The sequence below is a fragment of the Grampus griseus genome, assembly GCF_964374135.1.
Source record: "Grampus griseus genome assembly, chromosome: 1".
Taxonomy (NCBI): domain Eukaryota; kingdom Metazoa; phylum Chordata; class Mammalia; order Artiodactyla; family Delphinidae; genus Grampus; species Grampus griseus.
In genome coordinates this window covers 57,823,635-57,847,686 of record NC_139017.1, presented here as the reverse complement: position 1 = coordinate 57,847,686, position 24,052 = coordinate 57,823,635, and the positions used below count along the sequence as shown (strand labels likewise).

The following is a 24,052-nucleotide window of genomic DNA, read 5'->3' as shown; positions in this document are numbered from 1 at the left end:
TGAAAGGACTCACAGGAATCAAGCAGTTTATACTTCTGGAACATCATTATAGGCAATGGATATAGTACAGCCAAGCAGAAGAAGGGTACTCATTGAAAGGGATATGAAGACTTCAGGCACAGTCTTCTTTGTCCTTCTACCACCGAGTCACAGAGGAATTGCTTTGTTTCCAGGTTCAGAACAATTGCTAGCTTGCATCTCAAGCACCTTAGTAATGGGAAATTCAAATTTGGCTTGAGGTCGGATCTCTTATTTTAACCTAGTCACATGGGCAGTGCATTCTAGTTATGTGACCAGCCATTAAGTTACAGGCTCCACTGAAATCAGATGAATCATAAATTCACTTATTATTACTAAACAATGCTGACAGACTGATACAGTCTGCTCCCAAACAACTCACAGGCCCATGGTTATGGAATATCATTTATCTTCATTTAGTACATTTTGTGGGCTTCCCTGGTGGCGCAGTGGTTAAGAATCCACCTGCCAATGCAGGGGACACGGGTTCGAGCCCTGGTCCAGGAAGATCCCACATGCCACGGAGCAACTAAGCCCGTGCGCCACAACTACTGAGCCTGTGTTCCAGAGCCCATGAGCCACAACTACTGAGCCTGCGTGCTGCAACTGCTGAAGCCCACGCTCCTAGGGCCCGTGCTCTGCAACAAGAGAAGCCACCGCAATGAGAAGTCTGTGCGCCGCAACGAAGAGTAGCCCCCACTCGCCGCAACTAGAGAAAGCCTGCATGTAGCAACGAAAGACCCAATGCAGCCAAAAATAAATAAATTAAAAAAAAAAAGAATTGTTAAAAAAACCCACAACATTTTGTAATGTAGGTAAGAGTCAGCTGTTCTGGAGATAACCATGTGGGCAATACAGACTAGCTGAGATTAATCTATGCTATTCAGTTTATGAACATAATATTTATGTAATCATATATGTAAATAACATGTCTGTGTTTCTGCATCTGTCATAAAAGCTATGAGTTCATACTGATGAGCTCTCATTGCAGTTCACTATCACAGGGTTCGTTGTAGCTTTACGTTGTACCCTTTCTATATCTCTATTTCTCTTTTCTGACAGAAACCTAGCTCTCATTATCAAAATAAATTTTACTTATTGTCATAGTCTTAGAAAAAATATATATATAAACTAGTATGGAAATTACTAAGAAAACAAATCTACTAACTAGTGATATTTAAATTTCTTTTTGTCTTTAGTCTGAGAGAATATAGTGTGAAAATATAGTGTGTTCAAAGTTTACTTTGTTTTGATTGTTAATTTTCATCAGTATAAACTGTTATATTTCTTTGAAATACAGTTAAATTCATTTGCTTCTGTTTGTGTTCCACCACCCCCCATTTTTATGACATACAGACTTTTTTGAATATATGAAATATTAACCTGATTCTAAAAGTCAGAGCTGTACAAAAAGTCATACTCAATAAATACCACCCGTCTAGCCCTTCTTCCAATTCCCATATCCTTTATCTTTTCCCACTACATTGTTTCTTACCCCCTGTTGGTAACCAGTTTTATTAGTCAGGTTTTCATGATACATATTCATATTCTCTCATTTCTTTTTTCTTACACAAAGGGTAGCTTTCCTAGTGATTCTCTTCTGCACTTTGCTTTTTTATTTTAACAATGTATCATGAAAACAAATCCACAGAAGTTCATAGAACTCTTCGTCATTGTTTTTATAGCTGCATAGGATTATTTAATCAATTAGTTACATAAAGACAGGTAGTTTACATTATCTTGTAAATACAAGTAGTGCTGCAGTGATTAACTTGTGCATATGTATTTTCATATTGTTGGACAATGTATCTTAAGTGTAAATTCCTAGACATGGGGTTTCTGGGTCAAAGATGTAGATGGATGAATGGATGGATGGATGGATGGACGGACGGACGGATGGAGAGAAAGACAGAGATTGATATTGCCAAATCATCCTCTTCCCCCAAAGAATTGTACCAATTTGCATTTTCCCCAGCAATATATGAATGTGCCTGTTTTCCTACAGTCTTTCTCAGAGGCTCTCTAAAAAATGAGTTTTACTTTAAAATTTTTGCCAATCTTTCAGGTGAGAAATATATCTCAGAATAGTTTTATGTTTCTGTAATTATGAATGAAGCTGAACAACCATCATATGATTACTTGTATATTAATATACTTATTAGTGGATTATGTATTCATATTTCTGGCCTTTTTTTTTTTTTTGCGGTACGTGGGCCTCTCACTGTTGTGGCCTCTCCCATTGCGGAGCACAGGCTCCGGACGTGCAGGCTCAGCGGCCGTGGCTCACGGGCCTAGCCGCTCTGCGGCATGTGAGATCTTCCCAGACCGGGGAACGAACCTGTGTCTTCTGCATCGGCAGGCGGACTCTTCAACCACTGCACCACCAGGGAAGCCCTGGCCTATTTTTTCTATAAAGTTTTTGATCTGTTTTGTTCAATTTTTAAGATTTGACGGTATATTAAGAATATTAGCCCTTTATCTGTGATAAATGTTGCCTATATTTTCTTCTGTTTTTCTTTGAAACTGTTCAAAATTTTTAAATTATTATTTAAAGTTACCAATCTTTTGTTACCTCTGGGTTTTGAGTCATAGTTCAAAATGTCTACCTGTAACTAGAATATAGAGAAATTTACCCATGTTTTCTTAAAATACTTGTCTCGTTTCATTTTTTACATTTAGATTCCTGTTCTGTTTGGAGTTTATTGTTGTGTATGTTTTGAGGTGTGGATCTAATTTTATCTTTATCCAAATGTCTAGTCAGTTGTCCCAGCCCACTTTTTAAAAATCTATCTTTGATCGAGAGTTGTGATATGCAGCCTTTCTCATATCAAAAATTCTGTGTGTAAAATGGATTTATTTCTGGTCTTTCTCTTCTATCTGCTGATGTGTTTCCCTTTTCTCTATCACCTCTTTATGGTATGTTTTAATGTCTGATAGAACTAATTCCTCCAACCCCCCAGCACTTCTTTTTCAGTGTTTTACAGAATATTCTTTCCTGTTTGTTTTTTCACATGAACTTTATTATTTTTTTAAATTTATTTAATTTATTTTATTTTTGGCTGTGTTGGGTCTTCATTGTTGCACATGGGCTTTCTCTGGTTGCAGAGAGCGGGGCTACTCTTCATTGTGGTGCGTGGGCTTCTCATCACGGTGGTTTCTCTTGTTGCGGAGCACGGGCTCTAGGTGCTCAGGCTTCAGTAGTTGTGGCTTGCAGGCTAAGTAGTTGTGGCTCGCGGGCTCTAGAGTGCAGGCTCAGTAGTTGTGGTGCACGGGCTTAGTTGCTCCGCGGCATGTGAGATCTTCCCAGACCAGAGCTTGAACCCGTGTCCCCTTCATTGGCAGGCGGATTCTTAACCACTGCGCCACCAGAGAAGCCCTCACATCAACTTTAGTATCAGTTTCTCTAGCTGCATAAAAAAGCTTCTTGGTATCTTTATTAGAACTGCCTTTAACTTATAAATTACCTTACGAGGAATTGATATTTATGATATTAAGTTGAGTCTAGGTTTTATTTATTTCTTCATAAGTTTATTCCTAAGTTTCTTTAGAGTTGTAAAAATAAATTTTTAAATTTTGAGATAACTGTAGATTCATATGCAGTTGTAAAAATTAATACAGAGAGAGCCCATGAAAATTCCCTGGTGGTCCAGTGGTTAGGACTCCATGCTTCCACTACTGGCAGCCTGGGTTCAATCCATCCCTGGTTGGGGAACTAAGATTGCACAAACTGTGTGGTACGGCCAAAACAAAACAAAAAGCATTAAAAAAGACAACAAACCAGAGAGAGCCCCTGTACCCTTTACCCAGTTACCATAATGGTAGCACACGAACAATATTGAGCTTTCCAGTCCATGAATATGGTATATCTTTCCATCTATTTTGGTCCTTTAAAAATTTCTCCTGGCAGTGTTTGTGTTTGTAATATAGAGGTCTTCCATGCTTTCATTAAATTTCTAATTCTTTTTGATGCTATTATTGATACAATTATTTTAAAATTTTTATTTTCTACTTTGTTGTGAATATATAAACGTAGAATTGATTTTTGTACGTTAGCCATATATTCTTATTAGCTTGCTAAATTTATTAATTTTCTTTCTAAATTTATTAATTCTAGTAGTTTTGTAGATTCTCAGGAATTTCTATGTAAAATCATATGATCAGCAAGAAGATATTTTTACCTTTTCTAATCTTTGTGTGTTCTTTTCTGTTTCCCCTCACCTCTTCCCCCCTTCTCCTCTCCTTCTTCCCTCCTTCTCCTCTCCTTCTTCCCTCCCCTCCTCTCCTCTCGCCACATCTCCCTTCTCTTCTTTTTCTTCTTTTTCCCTCCCCTTTCCCCCTTATACTTCAACTTACATGTTAGCTCTACATTTTGGTAGATGCCCTTTATCAAGTTGAGGAAGTTTCCTTCTGTTCCTAATTTGTTGAGAAATTTTAACATGTATAGGTGTTGAATTTTGTCAGATGCTTTTTATGCATCTCTTGAAAATTTTTTTTAATTTAATTTATTTATTTATACAGCAGGTTCTTATTAGTCATCCATTTTATACACATCAGTGTATACATGTCAATCACAATCTCCCAATTCATCACAACCCCCGCTGCTTTCCCCCTTGGTGTCCATATGTTTTTTCTCTACATCTGTATCTCAATTTCTGCCCTGCAAACCAGGCAGAAATTTTTATATGGATATCTCCTTTATTCTGCCCACTTGATGAATTGCGTTGATTGATTTTCTAATATGAAAACAACCCTGCATTCTTGGACTGAACTCCATTTAGTCATGATGAGTTATTCTTTTTACATGTTGTTGAAATTGATTTGCTGTTATTTTGTTGTGGGTGCTTGTTTTCATGAAGGCCCTTATTCCCCTTCTTCTTTCCTTCCCTTCCCCAGTGTCCTCGCTGGGTTTGGGTATTACAGCTATGCTGGTCTCAGAAGACAAATTGGGAAGTGTTTTCTGAAATAGTTTGTGTACAATTGATGTTATGTCTTCCTTGAATATTTGGTAGAATTTTCATGTAAAAGTATCTGGGTCCTCTCTTCTGATGTGTATGCTGGTTTTCAGTGTATTTATTGTCTTATTCTTGAACCCCATAAATTAGATATTATAATTAATGTATGTAAACAATATTTAAAATCACTTACTTGGTTACTAGTTTCCTTACTTCTCTTTCATTTTGTGTCTCAGACCTTCTGGTTTGTGTTGTTGAACTTTTCAATTACATGGTTTCAGAAATTTTTTAAGAAGTAGCTTATTGGTGATAATCCTTGTTTTCATTTACATGAAAAAATATTTTGCTCGTGTTGTTGCAGGACAGTTTTGTTGGAATCTGAATTTTAGGTTGGGGTTATTTTATTTCAACTTTTAAGGATAACCAAAGTTTACTTTGTTCTAACTTCTCTTATTGCTTTTGAGAAGTATTTTGCTTGTTTAATTGTTCCTGTTAGGTGAATTAACTTTTCTGTTTGTCTCATTTTAAAATCTTTCTGTTTTGTAAAAAAATATACTTTTGCTTTAGTGTGTCTAATTGCAGATTTCTTTTTTTTTTAATTAACTTACTTTTATTTATTTTTGGCTGCGTTGGATCTTTGTTGCTGAGCGCGGACTTTCTCTAGTTGGTGGCGAGCAGGTGCTACTCTTCGTTGCAGTGCGCAGGCTTCTCATCGTGATGGCTTCTCGTTGTGGAGCATGGGCTCTAGGCGTGCAAGCTTCAGTAGATGTGGCACGTGGGCTCAGTTGTTATGGCTGTGGGCTCTAGAGCGCAGGCTCAGTAGTTGTGGCGCAGGGGCTTAATTGCTCTCTGGAATGTGGGATCTTCCCGGACCAGGGCTCGAACCCGTGTCCTCTGCATTGGCAGACACATTCTTCGCCACTGTACCACCAGAGATGCCTTGTGGATTTGTTTTTAATTATCCTTCTTGGTAGGAATAATTTCTATGTCTGTATTCATGTATGTTTTCAGTTCTGGAAAATTGTCAGCACCAACTCTTCAGATATGTCTTCTTCAGTCTGTTACTCTTTTCTGGGTCTCTGGGGGCCCATATTTTAAACCTTATTATTCTTTTTTTTTTTTTAACGTTTCTTTTTTTTTGGATTTAATTTAATTTATTTTTTTATACAGCAGGTTCTCATTAGTTATCCATTTTATACATATTAGTGTATATATGTCAATCCCAAGCCCCCAGTTCATCACCCCCCGACTGCCCACCCCCGCCACTTTCCCACTTGGTATCCATACGTTTGTTCTCCTCATCTGTGTCTCAATTTCTGCCCTGCAAACCGGTCCATCCGTACCACTTTTTAGGTTCCACATATATGTGTTAGTATACGATATTTGTTTTTCTCTTTCTGACTTACTTTACTCCGTATGACAGTCTCTGGATCCATCCATGTCTCTATAAATGACCCAATTTCGTTCCTTTTTATGGCTGAGTAATATCCCATTGTATATATGTACCACATCTTCTTTATCCATTTGTCTGTTGATGGGCATTTAGGTTGCTTCCATGACCTGGCTATTGTAAATAGTGCTGCAATGAACATTGGGGTGCATGTGTCTTTTTTTTTTTTTTTTTTTTTTTTAATAGTGTTTCTTTATTTTTACTTGTTGACAGTTTGCTTTATTTATTTATTTATGGCTGTGTTGGGTCTTCGTTTCCATGCGAGGGCTTTCTCTAGTTGTGGCGAGCGGGGGCCACTCTTCATCGCGGTGCGCGGGCCTCTCACTATCGCGGTCTCTCTCGTTGCGGAGCACAGGCTCCAGACGCGCAGGCTCAGTAATTGTGGCTCACGGGCCCAGTTGCTCCGCGGCATGTGGGATCTTCCCAGACCAGGGCTCGAACCCGTGTCCCCTGCATTGGCAGGCAGATTCTCAACCACTGCGCCACCAGGGAAGCCCCCGCATGTGTCTTTTTGAATTATGGTTTTCTCTGAGTATATGCCTAGTAGTGGGATTGCTGGATCATATGGTTATTCTATTTTTAGTTTTTTAAGGAAACTCCATACTGTTCTCCATAGTGGCTGTATTAGTTTACATTCCCACCTTGCAACAGTGCAAGAGGGTTCCCTTTTCTCCACACCCTCTCCAGCATTTGTTGTTTGTAGATTTTCTGATGATGCCCATTCTAACTGGTGTGAGGTGATACCTCATTGTAGTTTTGATTTGCATTTCTCTAACAATTAGTGATGTTGAGCAGCTTTTCATGTGCTTCTTGACGATCTGTATGTCTTCCTTGGAGAAATGTCTATTTAGGCCTTCTGCCCATTTTTGGATTGGGTTGTTTGTTTTTTTAATATTGAGCTGCATGAGCTGTTTATATATTTTGGAGATTAATCCTTTGTCCATTAATTCGTTTGCAAATATTTTCTCCCATTCTGAGGGTTGTTTTCTCATCTTGTTTATAGTTTCCTTTGCTTTGCAAAAGCTTTTAAGTTTCATTAGGTCCCATTTGTTTAATTCGTTTTTATTTCCATTACTGTCGGAGGTGGATCAAAAAAGATCGTGCTGTGATTTATGACAAACAGTGTTCTTCCTATGTTTTCCTCTAAGAGTTTTATAGTGTCTGGTCTTACATTTAGGTCTCTAATCCATTTTGAGTTTATTTTTGTGTATGGTGTTAGGGAGTGTTCTAATTTCATTCTGTTCCATGTAGCTGTCCAGTTTTCCCAGCACCACTTATTGAAGAGACTGTCTTTTCTCCATTGTATATCCTTGCCTCGTTTGTCATGGATTAGGTGACCATAGGTGCATGGGTTTATCTCTGGGCTTTCTATCCTGTTCCATTGATCTATATTTCTGTGTTTGTGCCAGTATCCTATTGTCTTGATTACTGTAGCTTTGTAGTATAGTCTGAAGTCAGTGAGTCTGATTCCTCCAGCTCCGTTTTTTTCCCTCAGGACCGCTTTGGCTATTTGGGGTCTTTTGTGTCTTCATACAAATCTTTTGTGTCTTCATACAAATTTTGTGTCTTCATACAAATCTTCATACAAATTTTAAGTTCTGTAAAAAATGCCATTGGTGATTTGATAGGGATTGCATTGAATCTGTAGATTGCTTTAGGTAATATAGTCACTTTCACAATATTGATTCTTCCAATCCAAGAACATGGTATATCTCTCCATGTGTTTGTGTCATATTTAATTTCTTTCATCAGTGTCTTATAGTTTTCTGCATACAGATCTTTTATCTCCCTAGGTAGGTTTATCCCTAGGTATTTTATTCTTTTTGTTGCAGTGGTAAATGGGAGTGTTCCCTTAATTTCTCTTTCAGATTTTTCATCATTAGTGTATAGGAATGCAAGAGATTTCTGTGCATTAATTTTGTATCCTGCAACTTTACCAGATTCATTGATTAGCTCTAGTAGTTTTCTGCTAGCATATTTAGGATTCTCTATGTATAGTATCATGTTATTTGCAAACAGTGACAGTTTTACCTTTTCTTTTCCAATTTGTATTCCTTTTATTTGTTTCTTCTCAGATTGCTGTGGATAGGTCTTCCAAAACTATGTTGAATAATAGTGGTGAGAGTGGACATCCTTGTCTTGTTTCTGATCTTACAGGAAATGCTTTCAGTTTTTCACCATTGAAAATGATGTTTGCTGTGGGTTTATTTTATATGGCCTTTATTATGTTCAGGTAGGTTCCCTCTTTTCCCACTTTCTGGAGGGTTTTTTTTTTTTATCATAAATGGGTGTTGAATTTTGTCAAAAGCTTTTTCTGCATCTATTGAGATGATCATGTGGTTTTTCTTCTTCAGTTTGTTAATATGGTTTATCACATTGGTTGATTTGCGTATATTGAAGAATCCTTGCATCCCTGGGATAAATCCCACTTGATTATGGCGTATGAGCCTTTTAATGTGTTGTTGTATTCTCTTTGCTAGTATTTGTTGAGGATTTTTGCATCTATATTCATCAGTGATATTGGTCTGTAATTTTCTGTTTTTGTAGTATCTTTGTCTGATTTTGGTGTCAGGGTGATGGTGGCCTCATAGAATGAGTTTGGGAGTGTTCCTTCCTCTGCATTTTTTTGGAAGAGTTTGAGAAGGATGGGTGTTAGCTCTTCTCTAAATATTTGATAGAATTCCCCTGTGAAGCCATCTGGTCCTCGACTTTTGTTTCTTGGAAGATTTTTAATCTCAGTGTCAATTTGATTACTTGTGATTGGTCTGTTCATATTTTCTATTTCTTCCTGGTTCAGTCTTAGAAGGTTATACCTTTCTAAGAATTTGTCCATTTCTTCCAGGTTGTCCATTTTATGGGCATAGAGTTGCCTGTAATAGTCTCTTAGGATGCTTTGCATTTCTGCAGTGTCTGGTGTAACTTCTCCTTTTTTCATTTCTAATTTTATGGATTTGAGTCCTCTCCCTCTTTCTTGAAGAGTCTGGCTAATGGTTTATCAATTTTTTTTATCTTCTCAAAGAACCAGCTTTTAGTTTTATTGATCTTTGCTCTTGTTTTCCTTGTTTCTATTTCCTTTATTTCTGCTCTGATCTTTATGATTTCTTTCCTTCTGCCAACCTTGGGTTTTGATTATTCTTCTTTCTGTAGTTCCTTTAGGTGTAAGGTTAGTTTATTTGTGATTTTTCTTGTTTCTTGAGGTTGGCTTGTATTGCTATAAACTTCCCTCTTAGAACTGCTTTTGCTGCATCCCATAGGTTTTGGATTGTCGTGTTTTCATTGTCATTTGTCTCTAGGTGTTTTTTGATTTCCTCTTTGATTTCTTCACTGATCTCTTGGTTATTTAGTAACATATTGTTGAGCCTCTATGTGTTTGTGTTTTTTACGTTTTTTACCCTGTAATTGATTTCTAATCTCGTAGCATTGTGGTCAGAAAAGATACTGGATATGATTTCAATTTTCTCAAATTTACTGAGCTTGATTTGTGACCCAAGATGTGTTCTATCCTGGTGAATGTTCTGTGTACACTTTAGAAGAAAGTGTAATCTGCTGTTTTTGGATGGAAAGAAATCAATTAAATATCTATATTATTAAATATTAAATATCAATTAAATCTGTGTGGTCTGTTGTGTCATTTAAAGCTTGTGTTTTGTTATTAATTTTCTGTTTGGATGATCTGTCATTTGGTGTAAGTGAGGTGTTAAAGTCCCTCACTCTTATTATTATTATTTTTTTTACATCTTTATTGGAGTATAATTGTTTTACAGTGGTGTGTTAGTTTCTGCTTTATAACAAAGTGAATCAGTTATACGTATATTCCCATATCTCTTCCCTCTTGCGTCTCCCTCCCTCCCACCCTCCCTATCCCACCCCTCCAGGCGGTCACAAAGCACGGAGCTGATCTCCCTGTGCTATGCGGCTGCTTCCCACTAGCTATCTACCTTACGTTTGGTAGTGTATATATGTCCATGCCTCTCTCTTGCTTTGTCACAGCTTACCCTTCCCCCTCCCCATATACTCAAGTCCATTCTCTAGTAGGTCTGTGTCTTTATTCCTGTTTTACCCCTAGGTTCTTCATGACATTTTTTTTTCTTAATTCCATATATATGTGTTAGCATATGGTATTTGTCTTTCTCTTTCTGACTTACTTCACTCTGTATGACAGACTCTAGGTCTATCCACCCCATTACAAATAGCTCAATTTTGTTTCTTTTTATGGCTAAGTAATATTCCATTGTATATATGTGCCACATCTTCTTTATCCATTCATCTGATGATGGACACTTAGGTTGTTTCCATCTCCAGGCTATAGTAAATAGAGCTGCAATGAACATTTTGGTACGTGACTCCTTTTTAATTATGGTTTTCTCAGCGTATATGCCCAGTAGTGGGATTGCTGGGTCATATGGTAGTTCTATTTGTAGTTTTTTAAGGAACCTCCATACTGTTCTCCATAGTGGCTGTATCAATTCACATTCCCACCAGCAGTGCAAGATTGTTCCCTTTTCTCCAGACCCTCTCCGGCATTTAGTGGTTCTAGATTTTTTGATGATGGCCATTCTGACTCGTGTGAGATAATATGTGTTTGTCGATTTCCTCTTTTATAGCTGTTAGCAGTTGCTTTTTGTATGGAGGTGCTCCTATGTTGGGTGCATATATATTTATAATTGTTATATCTTCTTCTTAGATTGATCCCTTGATCATTATGTAGTGTCCTTCCTTGTGTCTTGTAACGTTCTTTATTTTAAAGTCTATTTTATCTGATATGAGTCTTGCTACTCCAGCTTTCTTTGGATTTCCATTTGCATGGAATATCTTTTTCCATCCCCTCACTTTCAGTCTGTATGTGTCCCTAGGTCTGAAGTGGGTCTCTTGTGGACAGCATACATATGGGTCTTGTTTTTGTATCCATTCAGCAAGCCTGTGTCTTTTTGTTGGAACATTTAATCCATTCACGTTTAAGGTAATTATTGATATGTATGTTCCTATTACCATTTTCTTAATTGTTTTGTGTTTTGTTTTTGTAGGTCCTTTTCTTCTCTTGTGTTTCCCACCTAGAGAAGTTCCTTTAACATTTGTTGTAGAGCTGGTTTGGTGGTGGTGAATTCTCTTAGCTTTTGCTTATCTGTAAAGCTTTTGATTTCTCCCTCAAATCTGAATGAGATCCTTGCCGGGTAGAGTAATCTTGGTTGTAGCTTCTTCCCTTTCATCACTTTAAGTATATCATGCCACTTCCTTCTGGCTTGTAGAGTTTCTGCTGGCAAATCAGCTGTTTACCTTACGGGAGTTCCCTTGTATGTTATTTGTTGTTTTTCCCTTGCTGCTTTCAGTAATTTTTCTTTGTCTTTATTTTTTTCCAGTTTGATTACTATGTGTCTTGGTGTGTTTCTCCTTGAGTTTATCCTGCCTGGGATGCTCTGTGCTTCCTGGACTTGGGTGTTTATTTCGTTTCCCACGTTAAGGAAGTTTTTGACTCTAATCTCTTCAAATATTTTCTCGGGTTCTTTCTCTCTCTCTTCTCCTTCTGGGACCCCTATAATGCGAATGTCTTTGCGTTTAATGTTGTCCCAGAGGTCTCTTAGGTTGTCTTCATTTCTTTTCATTCATTTTTTTAATTCTGGTCTACAACAGTGAATTACACCATTCTGTCTTCCAGGTCACTTATCCGTTCTTCTACCTCAGTTATTCTGCTATTGATTTCTTCTAGCGTATTTTTCATTTCAATTATTGTATTGTTCATATCTGTTTGTTTGTTCTTTAATTCTTCTAGGATTTTGTTAAACATTTCTTACATCTTTTCGATCATTGTCTCCATTCTTTTTCCAAGGTCCTGGATCACCTTCACTATTATTATTCTGACATCTTTTTCTGGAATAAACCTTATTATTCTGTCTCCTATGTCTCTTTTCTTGTCTTACAAATTTTTCTTTCTTCTTGACTTTATTCCTTCATTTTGAGTAATTTTTGCAGATTTGTCTTCCACTTTGGAAATTCTCTTTTTATTCTCCAAATCTAATACTTGTTCTTTCGTAGGTATTTGTCCTCAAATCAGATTGTCCCCTTGTTTCCCCTTTTCTACACTCTTATATTTTGTTTACTGTTACCTCTCTGAGTTCAGCTTACTGTTCGGTTGTTTATCTTTTGGAAAATAGTCCTTTTTTTCTTTTGATCCAAGCGCAGCTTTAAAATATATCTTAGTTACCATTTACTTTTAGCAGGAGTTCACTTTAGATAAGTGTTTTTTGTTCATTGTAGTAACTTAATATTTCTTACTTAATACATTTGCAGTTCTGGTATTCTTATTGGTGAACTTGTGTCATCTCAGGATCTCATTTTGTGTCTTATCTCTTTATCTGTTAATGTGCCACAAGCATAATAGTAACCATTTGTGGAAGGGTTTTCATACCCTTTTATTTAACATGGTGTTGGTAGTATTATATATTTAGGATTATAAACTTTTTAAATAAGATTTATATGCCAGTATATTTCAGATTTGTTGTTGTTCTCTAAGTATGTGTGTGTGTGTGTGTATATATATATATATATATATGTGTGTGTGATTTAGTTATTTGGGTCTTCTAATGTATATGTCAAACTATACATATTAACTACCCCTTAACCTAATAATCAGTGTTAATTTAAATACCTATTCTGTACAGCCAAGCAGTCTTCCTGTTATTCACAAGGTATAGGTTGCAATATAGGGATGATGAAGCAGTAATTAGTTTTCTTTTGGTAATTGTTTTCTAACAATTGATGCATATTAAAGTAAAATTCTCAAAATTATACTTTTTAGAATAGCCCTTATAATAGATTCTATCTTCATTTAATTTGGAGAGTTGAAAGAAGCTTCTCATTTTATTCTCATAAAATTGACCTATTTTCCCTTTAAAATAAGAATTCGAAATATGGTCTAAGAACTATGGGATTTTGCTATTTGTAAGTATTTTAATGTGAACTTTTGAAATTAAATATTCAAGCATTTGGATATTCTGTGCAGAGAAATAGTATGATTTGTTCTGAGTTACAAGTGTCTTTTCTTGTTATCACCTTAGACAAAGAAACAGCCCTGGTATAACAGCACATTAGCATCAAGACGAAAACGACTCACTGCTCATTTTGAAGACTTAGAGCAATGTTACTTTTCTACAAGGATGTCTCGTATCTCAGGTACATTCAGGACTTCTTAAAATATCTCAGATTCATGTTTCATATCCAAATCTAGCTTCTTATGCTGGATTTATGGAAAGCAAAAGTGTCTGTTTTCAACATAGTCTAGCACAGTATTGTGTAGGTTCTTAGACATCTTGGAGAACATTGCTTTTCCATATCTATTTTTGTTCTCTTTCTTTATTTGGGAATTTTTTATCTGTATATAGTGAGCTGTATAAAGTTAAAAACAAATCAGCCATGAATATGTAGCTAGCAAAAATAAGTTCCATTCAGTTGCCTTCTATTCTTCAACATTTATTAAGTTGTAAGCACTATCCTCTGTGCTAAGAATAAAAAGATGAAAGTACTTGTTCTTGTCGTCAAGCAGTATTATGAATTTAGTGGGGGGAAGCAACAGGTAAATAATTCTATGTGTCAGGCTTCCCTGGTGGCGCGGTGGTTGCGAGTCTGCCTGCTAATGCAGGGGACATGGGTTCGTGCCCCGGTCCGGGAGGATCCCACATGCCGTGAAGTGGCTGGGCCCATGAGCCATGGCCTCTGAGCCTGCGCGTCCGGAGCCTGTGCTCCGCAACGGGAGAGGCCGCAGCAGTGAGAGGCCCGTGTACCGCAAAAAAAAAAAAAATAATAATAATAATAATTCTATGTGATATTTTATGTTATATACATATGAAAAGGGCATTAAGGGAATAGAGAAGAATATCCACTAATATAACTGGGAGTGAAAAAGCCGTGCTATGTTGAAAATGGAGAAATGTGAGAAAATGATTCCTGTAGGGATTTCAGAGATGTTGTATTTAGTCAAGGCTAGTATTAATTAACTAAAAAAGGTAATTAGAAACATATCCAAAGTAGAGGAAATAACTTATGCAAAGATTTGTACACAATAGTATAGAATATTTTTATTGCTATAGAAAAGTAACCGAGTTCTGTTCCCTTTTTGTTAGTTCTCTGATCTTTAGCCTTTCTTGGTGTCTTTGCTCACCAGTGCGGTAGGGACATTTATACCAACCCAGCAGGGTTTTTTTTTTTTAAGGTTTATAGATGATGCATGTAAAATACAATGCTTGGTATAAGTTAGATTCTCAATTAATTGATGTCATTTGTAATACACCTGCTCAAAATGAGGACCCCCAAGGAAAAAATGTCTGTTATTTTATTAATTGTTAAAAATTTTTCCTTGGTTTTCTCTTCAATAGGCATGTTTGTATTATAATCCACACATTATAGAGAGAGAATCTTTGGAGAAATTTGCCTCAGGACTGGAGGTGGCAGAAAAATGTATATAGATTCACATAGCATTTTTCCTCTGAAGACTAGAAGAAAGCCAAACTTTGTTTTTAAGTGTGTTTGAAATTAATAGTCAACAGTTTTCATACAGATGCAAAGCTCTCATTGCATTGTCTTGAGAATTGAGCCCCTTATTAAACTTCTGTAATAGTCTGTAAACTACAGTAGGAAGCTGTTACATTGAAAGTGGTCTTAGACCTACATTCTACTGACTGGCAGAGGGTTCATGTTAACCCTTTCAGATGTTATTTGTTGGTATGATGTTGAAATACAACCACAGGCAAATGACAGACATTAAAAAAAGAGAGAGAGCAAGATGGGAAAGAGAGATTGGAGTAGGCTATTGATTAATAATTTGTAAATAACTATAGCATAAGCATGCTGTGGGATAGTAAAGGTAATCACAAACCAATTTAATTTATTTTGGAGATATAGCTTTATAGGGAGGTAGACTAGTAAGTTAAAACCAGGAGGAAGATTAGATTTTTATTTTTGTAGACATGGCTGTATTGTACTTAACACATGTTGTCTTTAGTTTTTAGGAATCTCAAATTTAACTTAACAAATTTGCAGTGTCTACACTGATCATATTGCTGAATATGGAGTCCCTCTTAGTGTCCTTGGCTGTCAAAGAGGAAATTTAAACTTCTTTGTAATGGGGTACCTAAGCGTTTGATTGTCCTTTTGTATATTTTCAAATGAGAACACACTCCCCATCCCCAACTTTTATTTTCATCTATGAAAATGAGACATGAAGACTAAGAAAAAATGCTTTGAACTCTTAATTGTAATTGAAAGAGAAACTAAATTATAAAGCATTAGAAGAGAGAAGAGACACTGAACACACTTTTACAAACTGATCTGTAATTAGAATAGGAGGGGTGATATGCCATCAGATATGTATGGGTATTGATCAGAAACCAACCAAGCAAACAAAATCCTACCTTTTTACAACCAGATAAGTGAAATCTAATCCCTGTGCTTTCAGATACTGAAATAACTGCTTTTAGTGTTATTTTTATAACTTCTGTTGAAAGTAGGTGTTAAATGAGTGGATATGATGGCTGGAAGTTCAACTACCCTAGAAAAGGATTGTGATCTTCTGCAGAATAGACATTCTTGAATGCTTGTGAATTTTATGTACTTAGGGATTGATGTCAAAATGTTGAAAGAATATATTAATATTAAAACAATTTTTAAATGGTTAGCTATAAAGTAACTGTCTTTTCAGTATTTACTGCATTACGTAGCTCACAGTAATAGGGTTATATATAAAAAGAACCAGTTACATGGTTGGATGCATGTTGTATCCAAACCACTTTGCAGTGCAGTTGATACCCCCCCCCCTTTTGCAATAACCTATGTTTTATTTATCATTTGTTGAATTTCCTGAGAATAATTTTTGTGGACCAAGTACTTTAGCTCAATAACATCTTGATATTTCATGCTAATTGGGTTTGTTCCTTTTGTGTTTTCTAGAATGGAAACACTACAAAATTGAGCCCTTTTAATGTAGGTTGTTAGATGACTATGTTAAGTTAGTGTTTAAATCTTTAAAATGTAAAATATTAGGGATAGAAGCTTACTTAGTTTCCTCAAATAATTGTTTGTTTTTCTTTATAATAATTGTTAGATAAAGTACTTCATGTCAGCAATTCAAGATAACTGGAAATCTCCAGATAAAATAAATAAATTCTTTATTATATATCATATAGTAGAGTAATAGTAACTCTTTTGACTTAATGATTCTTACAGCTTAATTTCTTTTTACTTACTAGTATTTTCAGAGGACATTTAAGAAGGGAAATCACAAAAGTTTACCTTAAAAATGTTCTGTGTGTGTATATGTATATGAGCTAAGAATAAGGAAGAAGGTATGAAAACACTGTGTTATAACAGGCTTATTTCAAGTTTCAATATAGAAAGCTAACTAAAGTAATTGTGTTCTTTTCTTTCTTTGGAAGGGAAAACGCAAGTCCAAACTTCAAGCAGTTTTGAAAAACAATGTTTTTATTCATGCTTTTACTGTAGGCCTGTTTCTACATTGGAGAGTAAATTAGCTGTCTTCTCAGGTCCTTTATAACCTGATTTTGTGATTTAAATTCTACATCATTTAGTTATGAATAGTTTACTGAAATGGACTTTACTTAAAGTATTTGTAAAGAGTTCTATTGGATGGAATTATTGTTTTCCATATTCACCAAGACATTTGAGTGAACCAATTTTTATTTATTTATTTATTTTATTTTATTTTATTTATTTATTTATTTTTATTTTTATTTATTTATTTTTTTTTGTGGTACGCGGGCCTCTCACTGTTGTGGCCTCTCCCGTTGTGGAGCACAGGCTCCGGACGCGCAGGCTCAGTGGCCATGGCTCACGGGCCTAGTCGCTCCGCGGCATGTGGGATCTTCCCAGACCGGGGCACGAACCCGTGTCCCCTGCATCGGCAGGCAGACTCTCAACCACTGCGCCACCAGGGAAGCCCGAGTGAACCTATTTTAAGTTTGATTTTGAAAATTAGTAATTCATACACTGCAGTTTTTACTCTCGTCCCATAATTGGATTTGAAACACTTCGAAGTATTATGTGAACAAATATTTCACTTTCTTTTTACTTAAAAATCTATTTTTAATCTAAATTATGTTATTATTGTGTTTTGACTATAAGTAAACATGAACATGAAGATGTATCCCTGTAAACATGTTCCTTTAACAAATACCCTGTCCAGTATATGTACTTGTCTCTCCACCCTCACCTTCTTCATTGATAAGGGATTTTGTTTTAATAAATGATTTAACGTCTCTTGATCAGAGGTACTTTTTTTTTGTTTTTGCAAGAAATTATTGCTTAAAAAAGAAAAAGAATTCACAGTATGTTCTTACTGGTGTTGAAAGAGACTGTGTCTTTCAAGAACCACTGAGAAATTTTTTTTAAAAGTAGAAAAATCAGCTCAATAATTTGTGTATGTTAGTCCTCTCTAAGTACTCTTGAAGAGTTGTTGTTTGTGTTTAGTATATAGTTTTTAGTCTGTGGATATTGCTGTTTGACTTATGTTTCAGTTCAATTCATTTATTTTATTTTGTTTTCTTCATATAGATGACAGTCGAACTGCAAGCCAGTTGGATGAATTTCAGGAATGCTTGTCCAAGTTTACTCGATATAATTCAGTACGACCTTTGGCTACATTATCATATGCTAGTGATCTCTATAATGGTTCCAGCATAGTTTCTAGGTAAGTATGGGGCAGCATACTATTTTCTTACTATTTTCTTTTGCAGGAGTGTCTAGAATTTAATTGAATTAGAGAAACAGTTATAGTGTTATGGTTAAGAGCCTCTGTTGTGAAATCCAGCTTGCCTGCCAATTTTTAGCTCTGCGGTCTTAGGCAAGTTTCTAAATCTCTTTAGTCCTCAATTTATCTCTAAAATGTAATGATTGTTAGTATCCGCCTCATAGGGCTGCAGTTTGTTTTCTTGTAATTCTTTTGTGTGGTTTTAATGACAAGATGTGCTCTCCTAATAAATGCTCTCTCCTCTTTAGTTTTTTAGAAGAGTTTGTAAAGAATTGGTGTTAGTTCTTCCTTACATATTTTGTACAATTCCCCAGTGAAGCCATCTTGGTCTTGAGTTTTCTTTGAGGGAAGATTTTTAAATACAAATCCAATTTTTAGGAGAGATGTAAGGCTAATCAGGTTATCCATTTCTTCTTGATTGAGCATTATTTTTAGTTTGTGCCTTTCAAGGAATTTGTCCATTTCATCTAGGTTATTGAATTTACTGGCATACAAGTGTTTATAGTATTCCTTTATTATCCTTTTGATTTCTTTAGATTCTGTAATGATTTTTCCTTTCTCATCCTTGATTTCAGAAATTTGTTTCCCTTTTTTTTTATACTTAATAGTCTGGCTTAGAAGTTTTCAATTTTATTTATCTTCTCAAAGAACCAGCTCCTGGTTTATTGATACTATTTTTCTGTTCTCTGTTTCATTGATTTCTACTCTTAACTTTATTATTTCCCATTTTCTGCTTTCTTTAGGAGTAATTTGCTCTTATCTTTCTAGTTTCTTAAGGGAGAAACTGAAGTGATTGAGTCGAAACCTTTCTTCTTTTCTAATATAGATAATTTGTGTTATAAATTTCCCTCCAAGTGTTGCATTAACTGCATCTCACAAATTTTGATATGATAGATATCTTGTCTTTTTTCCAAATTTTTTTTTATTCTGGTAAAATACACATGACATAAAATTTACCATCTTAATAACTGTTCAGTGGTATTAAATGCATTCATAATACTGTGCAGCTGTCATCACCATCCATCTCTTTAATACTTGACATCTTGTAAAACTGAAACTCAGTACCCATTAAACAACAACTCCTTGTTCCCTCTTGCCCCTAGTCCTGGCAACCACCATTCTACTTTCTTTGTCTATGATTCTGCCTATTGCAAGTATCTCATATAAGTGGAATGGTGCAATATTTGTCTTTTTGTGACTGGCTTATTTCACTAGTGTGGTGTCATCAGTGTACATCCATGCTATAGCATATGTCAGGATTTCCTTCCTAAAGGGCTGAATAACATTCCATTGCATGTATATAACACATTTTGGTCATCTGTCTGTCAATGGATACTTGTGTTGCTTCCATGTTTTAGCTACTGTGAATAATGCTACTGTGAACATGGGCAAGACTATCTCTTTGAGACCTTGCTTGCGATTCTTTTGGGTATATACCCAGAAATGGAATTGCTGGATCAAATGGTCATTCTATTTTTAATTTTTTGAGGAACTGCCATACTATTTTCCACCAGGGCTATACCATTTTGCATTTCTACCAGCAGAGCCTAAGGGTTCCAATTTCTCCACATCTTTGCCAGTATTTATTTTGGTTTTTTGATTGTAGCCATTCTGCTGGGTATGAGGTTAGGTTTGATTGCCTAGATTTGATTTGAATTTCTCTAATGATTACTGATGTTAAATGTCTTTTCACATGCTTATTGGTCATTTGTATATCTTCTTCGGGAAAATGTCTTTTCAAGTCCTTTGTCCATTTTTAAATTGAGTTTGTTTTTTATTGTTGGTTTCAGGAGCTTTCTATATATTCTGAATATTAATCCTTTATCAGATTTATAAATATTTTCTCTCATTCTGTGGGTTGCCTTTTTACTCTTGATATTGTCTGTTGTCAATGCATACAGTTTAAAAATTTTTATGAAGTCTTATTTGTCTATTTTTTCTTTTGTTGCTTGTGCCTGTGGTGTCACATCCAGGAAATCATTGCCAAATCCCAAGTTGTGAAAAGAGTTTTATGGTTTTAGATTTAGGTTTTTGATCCATTTTGAATTAATTTTTGTATATAGTTTTAGGTAAGGATCTAAATTCATTCTTTTGCGTGTGAATATCTAGTTTTCTCAGAACCATTTTTTGAAAAAGCTGTCCTTTCTCCAGTGAATGGTCTTGGCACTCTTGTCAAAAATCCTTTGACCACATATGCAAGGGTTTATTTCTGTGTTCTCTCTTCTATTCCATTGGTGTATATGTCTGTTTTTATCTATGTTTTTTGATTACTGTAGCTTTGTAGTAAGTTTTGAAATCAGGAAGTATGAGTCTTCTAGCTACTTCAGGTCCTTTGGAAGTCCGTGTGAATTTTAGGATGGGCTTTTCTATTTCTGAAAAAAATAGTCATTGGGATTTTGATAGGAATTGCATTAAATCTGTAGATCACTTTGGGTAGTATTTGACAACAATATTCAGCCTTCCAGTCCATGAACATGGGGTATGTTTTCATTTATATCTTAGTTTCTTTCAGCAGTGTTTAGTACTTCTCATTGTACAAGTCACCTCCTTTGTTAATTCCTAAATATTTTTTTGATGCTCGTGTAAATGAAATTGTTTCTGTAATTTTCTTTTTAGATTGTTTATTGTTATTATATCAAGGATATGATATTTTTCATTTTCACTCATTTCAAAAATCTTTTAAATTTCAAATTTCATTTTATTTTGACTCATGGATTACTGAGACATTAGTTTTCAAATATTGGGGTTTTCTAGTTATCTTTTTGTTATTAATTTATATTATTTTTATCTTCATCATCTTGACCATTCTTTAAAATTTTTAAATAAATTTTCTAATATACATAAAGATGGAAAGAATATAATCCTTTATACAGTCATCTCCCAGACTCATCAGTGATCCAAATTTTGCTATACTTGCTTTGTTTATACTCTTCATTCCTAATTTCTTTGCTTAAGTATTTTGAAGCAAATCCCAGGTATTACGTCATTTCAACTGTAGATTCTTAAGAATCTCTATGTCTTAAAATATGGATATTGTATAACCACGGGGCTTTATCACCTCTAACACAATTAGCAGTAGTCCCTTGGAATCATCAAATTGCTAGTCCATGTTCAAATTTTCTAGACAGAATGAAGAAGCCTTAAAAAAAATGTTTTTGATGTGTATCAGGAATTTGACAATTTTTAGCTTTTTAAAAATTACTGAAACTACATGTGCTTTTCCATTTTCATGACTGAGATTTTTATTTATGTATATGAATATTGATCTTGAACTTCAGGCCATTAGCTAAAGAGACTATTGCATTAAATCTTTTATTGTATTCAAGCTTGTTGTTTAACTTGGTAACAAGACAAAAATCATACATTTATTTATTTTTCTATATGTTGGCTGTGTAAGTTTTCCTAATCAGGCACTGGAGTGATTAAAGTTTTAAAATGCAGTAAATTGTGGGTTTTGTTTAACTAATTAATTAAATTAGTAATTAACCTATTTAACAAAAATTCATTGACTACCTAGTGTGGGAGAGGCTAGGAGTGTAATCATGAACAGGCCAGCTTTGATGCTTGGATTCAGGAGACCTCTCAATTTTATTTCAGTGCCTTTATAGAAGAAATAATACTGATCTGGTATGTACACACTTATAATTATATGGCTCTACCCAACTGAAATGTAATGCAGATTAGAACTCTGTTGTAATAACAATTAATGTCCCTGACCATTGTGAATTCATCCTATATTGTATTTTCTTCTCCATTTAAAAGTGAACAAAAAACCAAAAACAAAATAAAAATTTCCTTCTTAACTTCATATTACAAAAGCAGCATTTCTAGTTAGAAAATGTAGGATTGGTTATACATCTCTAGGTATTCAAAAAAGAGTAAGAGCTAGCTATTCTTCATTCCTGAAAGCCATTTTAGCTTGATATAATGTAATTTTGTTTTTTAAAAAATAAGTAAACCTTGATCATATAAAGACATTTATATCAGAGTGCTATGTTTTCTGAGGCAGACATTTACTGTTATAGGAAGACAAGATTTCAGTTTAGAAAAATAACTTACTGAAGGTGAGATTAGTTATATCAAAATATGTCAAGCAAAATAAAAAATTTAAAGGTACCTTTAGTTTTTTCATCTTCATGTTGACATCCATTCTTTTCTCCTATTTACATTGAATTAACATTTCTGAAGGAAAAATTTCCAATTCAGGAAGTTTATCAGGCAGAACGCTTGAAGGACTATAGTAGGCAGCAGCAGAGGAACATAGTATCCATAGTATTGAAGGGACTTTGAAACTTTCACAATCCTGGTGATTTTTTGCTTTTTCTAGTTTCTCACATTCAGACACATCATTGATAATAAATTCATTTTAAAGACTTTTAATTCCTTGCAAATTAGGACATTTAATGAATTTCTTTTGGAAAGAGGGGTGAAGACTTGTTAGAGATGACAAATAATGTTGAATTTGGTGCATTATTTCATTACATTGTAAAATAAATTATTCTTACTGTAAAATGGCATGACATGTATTTAGTATTGGTCATTTATTGTGGTGAGAATCTCACTGAGAGAAAAAGCTGAACCGGAAACTTTCACTTTTAAAATTTGTCTTCCTTTGCTTATGGATCACTTTGGGTTATTTAACACCATACTCATGAGTCCACAAGGTGGCAGCATTTGTTTACTTTGACAATGTCTCAACTAATAGACAATAGACAAGGTATGGAAATCAGTGGCTTATAGTGAAGTTCATTCTCATAAATACTAGATGGTCCTAGGTTAACGTCACCAAATAATAGAAAGGATAGAGAACTTTTCTTACACATAGCAGTAATGGAACATTTTGCATTTTTTTCTTGAATTAGGTATTCATGACCACCAGAGAGGAATGAAACTGTATTGTTTAAACTTACTGAATACTTAGTAGCAATGGCTGTTGAATTCTTGGTTTGAACGTTGCATACCTAGATTGTTTTGGTTAAAATTGTTATACACTCCCTCTGTAGTTTACAGATTATCTTAACAGTTTTGCTTATATTTTCTCAAACTCTTGAAATAGACTTACATCAGGCATTAGTAAATTCATAAGAAGAAAATGATTATATATTGTGGCATTTTTTTGCTGCTGGTAATGTAGTGTTTGATTACTTTTCTTCAGACACCATTGTAAGTATTTTACATGACCTTGTAAGTATTTCACTAACTCATTTAATCTTTACTGTGGAGTAAGGCATTGCTGTTAATCTCATTCTACAGATGAGCAATTGAGGTAGAGAGAAATTTTCTAACTAGTCCAAGATCAACACAGTGCTAGTAAATGACAGAACTAAGATTTGAACTAAGGCATTCTGGGCCCTGTGTTCTGCTGTTCTTTTGTCCCTTCTGGATCTGTTGAAACCTTGGGAAAAGTTTCTGAAAGCACTTTACTTTTGAGACAAACAAAAGAAGTAATTCTTTTGAGTTTCTGATACTTTGTATCCTTATTACTGTCTTGTCTAACTTGGCCTCGATAATGAAAATTTTTTATTTTTAATTTAATATAGATATGACGTTCCAGTGTCACTTTTGCCATAGTTTGAAAGTATTCAAGTTAAATATTTATTTTTTTTGCAGTAGCCAGTTATAAGGATTGTTTTTTTTACTAAACTTCAGTTTATAATGATAGTCAGTGCTGATCCAGGTTTAGGGTACCTTTTAATATATGCTTTATTGTAGAATGCTGTGAGTTTTAAATTTGTACTTAAAAATAGGTTGTCTCCAGGTAATTAACTACTTGGTAAGGATGTATGATTTTTAGGATGACTTATGCACTTCTCTTTTTGTCAGAAGATATTTCTGTTATTGTCTAAAGAGTTATCGGGCCATCTGGGGTTGATGAGAAAT

General features: G+C 34.9%; 1 protein-coding gene across 5 annotated transcripts in view; it reads left to right on the top strand.

The window, feature by feature from the left end:
- The window catches only part of COP1 (COP1 E3 ubiquitin ligase), a gene marked incomplete at its 3' end in the record, with an annotated part of 273,496 nt that overhangs the window by 113,248 nt on the left and 136,196 nt on the right, over positions 1-24,052 (top strand). For all 5 annotated transcript variants that reach the window (XM_082656826.1, XM_082656825.1, XM_082656827.1 and 2 more), the window contains exons 10-11: positions 13,473-13,587; positions 17,977-18,112. In XM_082656826.1, coding sequence (XP_082512952.1) covers positions 13,473-13,587; positions 17,977-18,112 — 251 coding nt within the window. The remainder of the gene's footprint in view (positions 1-13,472; positions 13,588-17,976; positions 18,113-24,052) is intronic.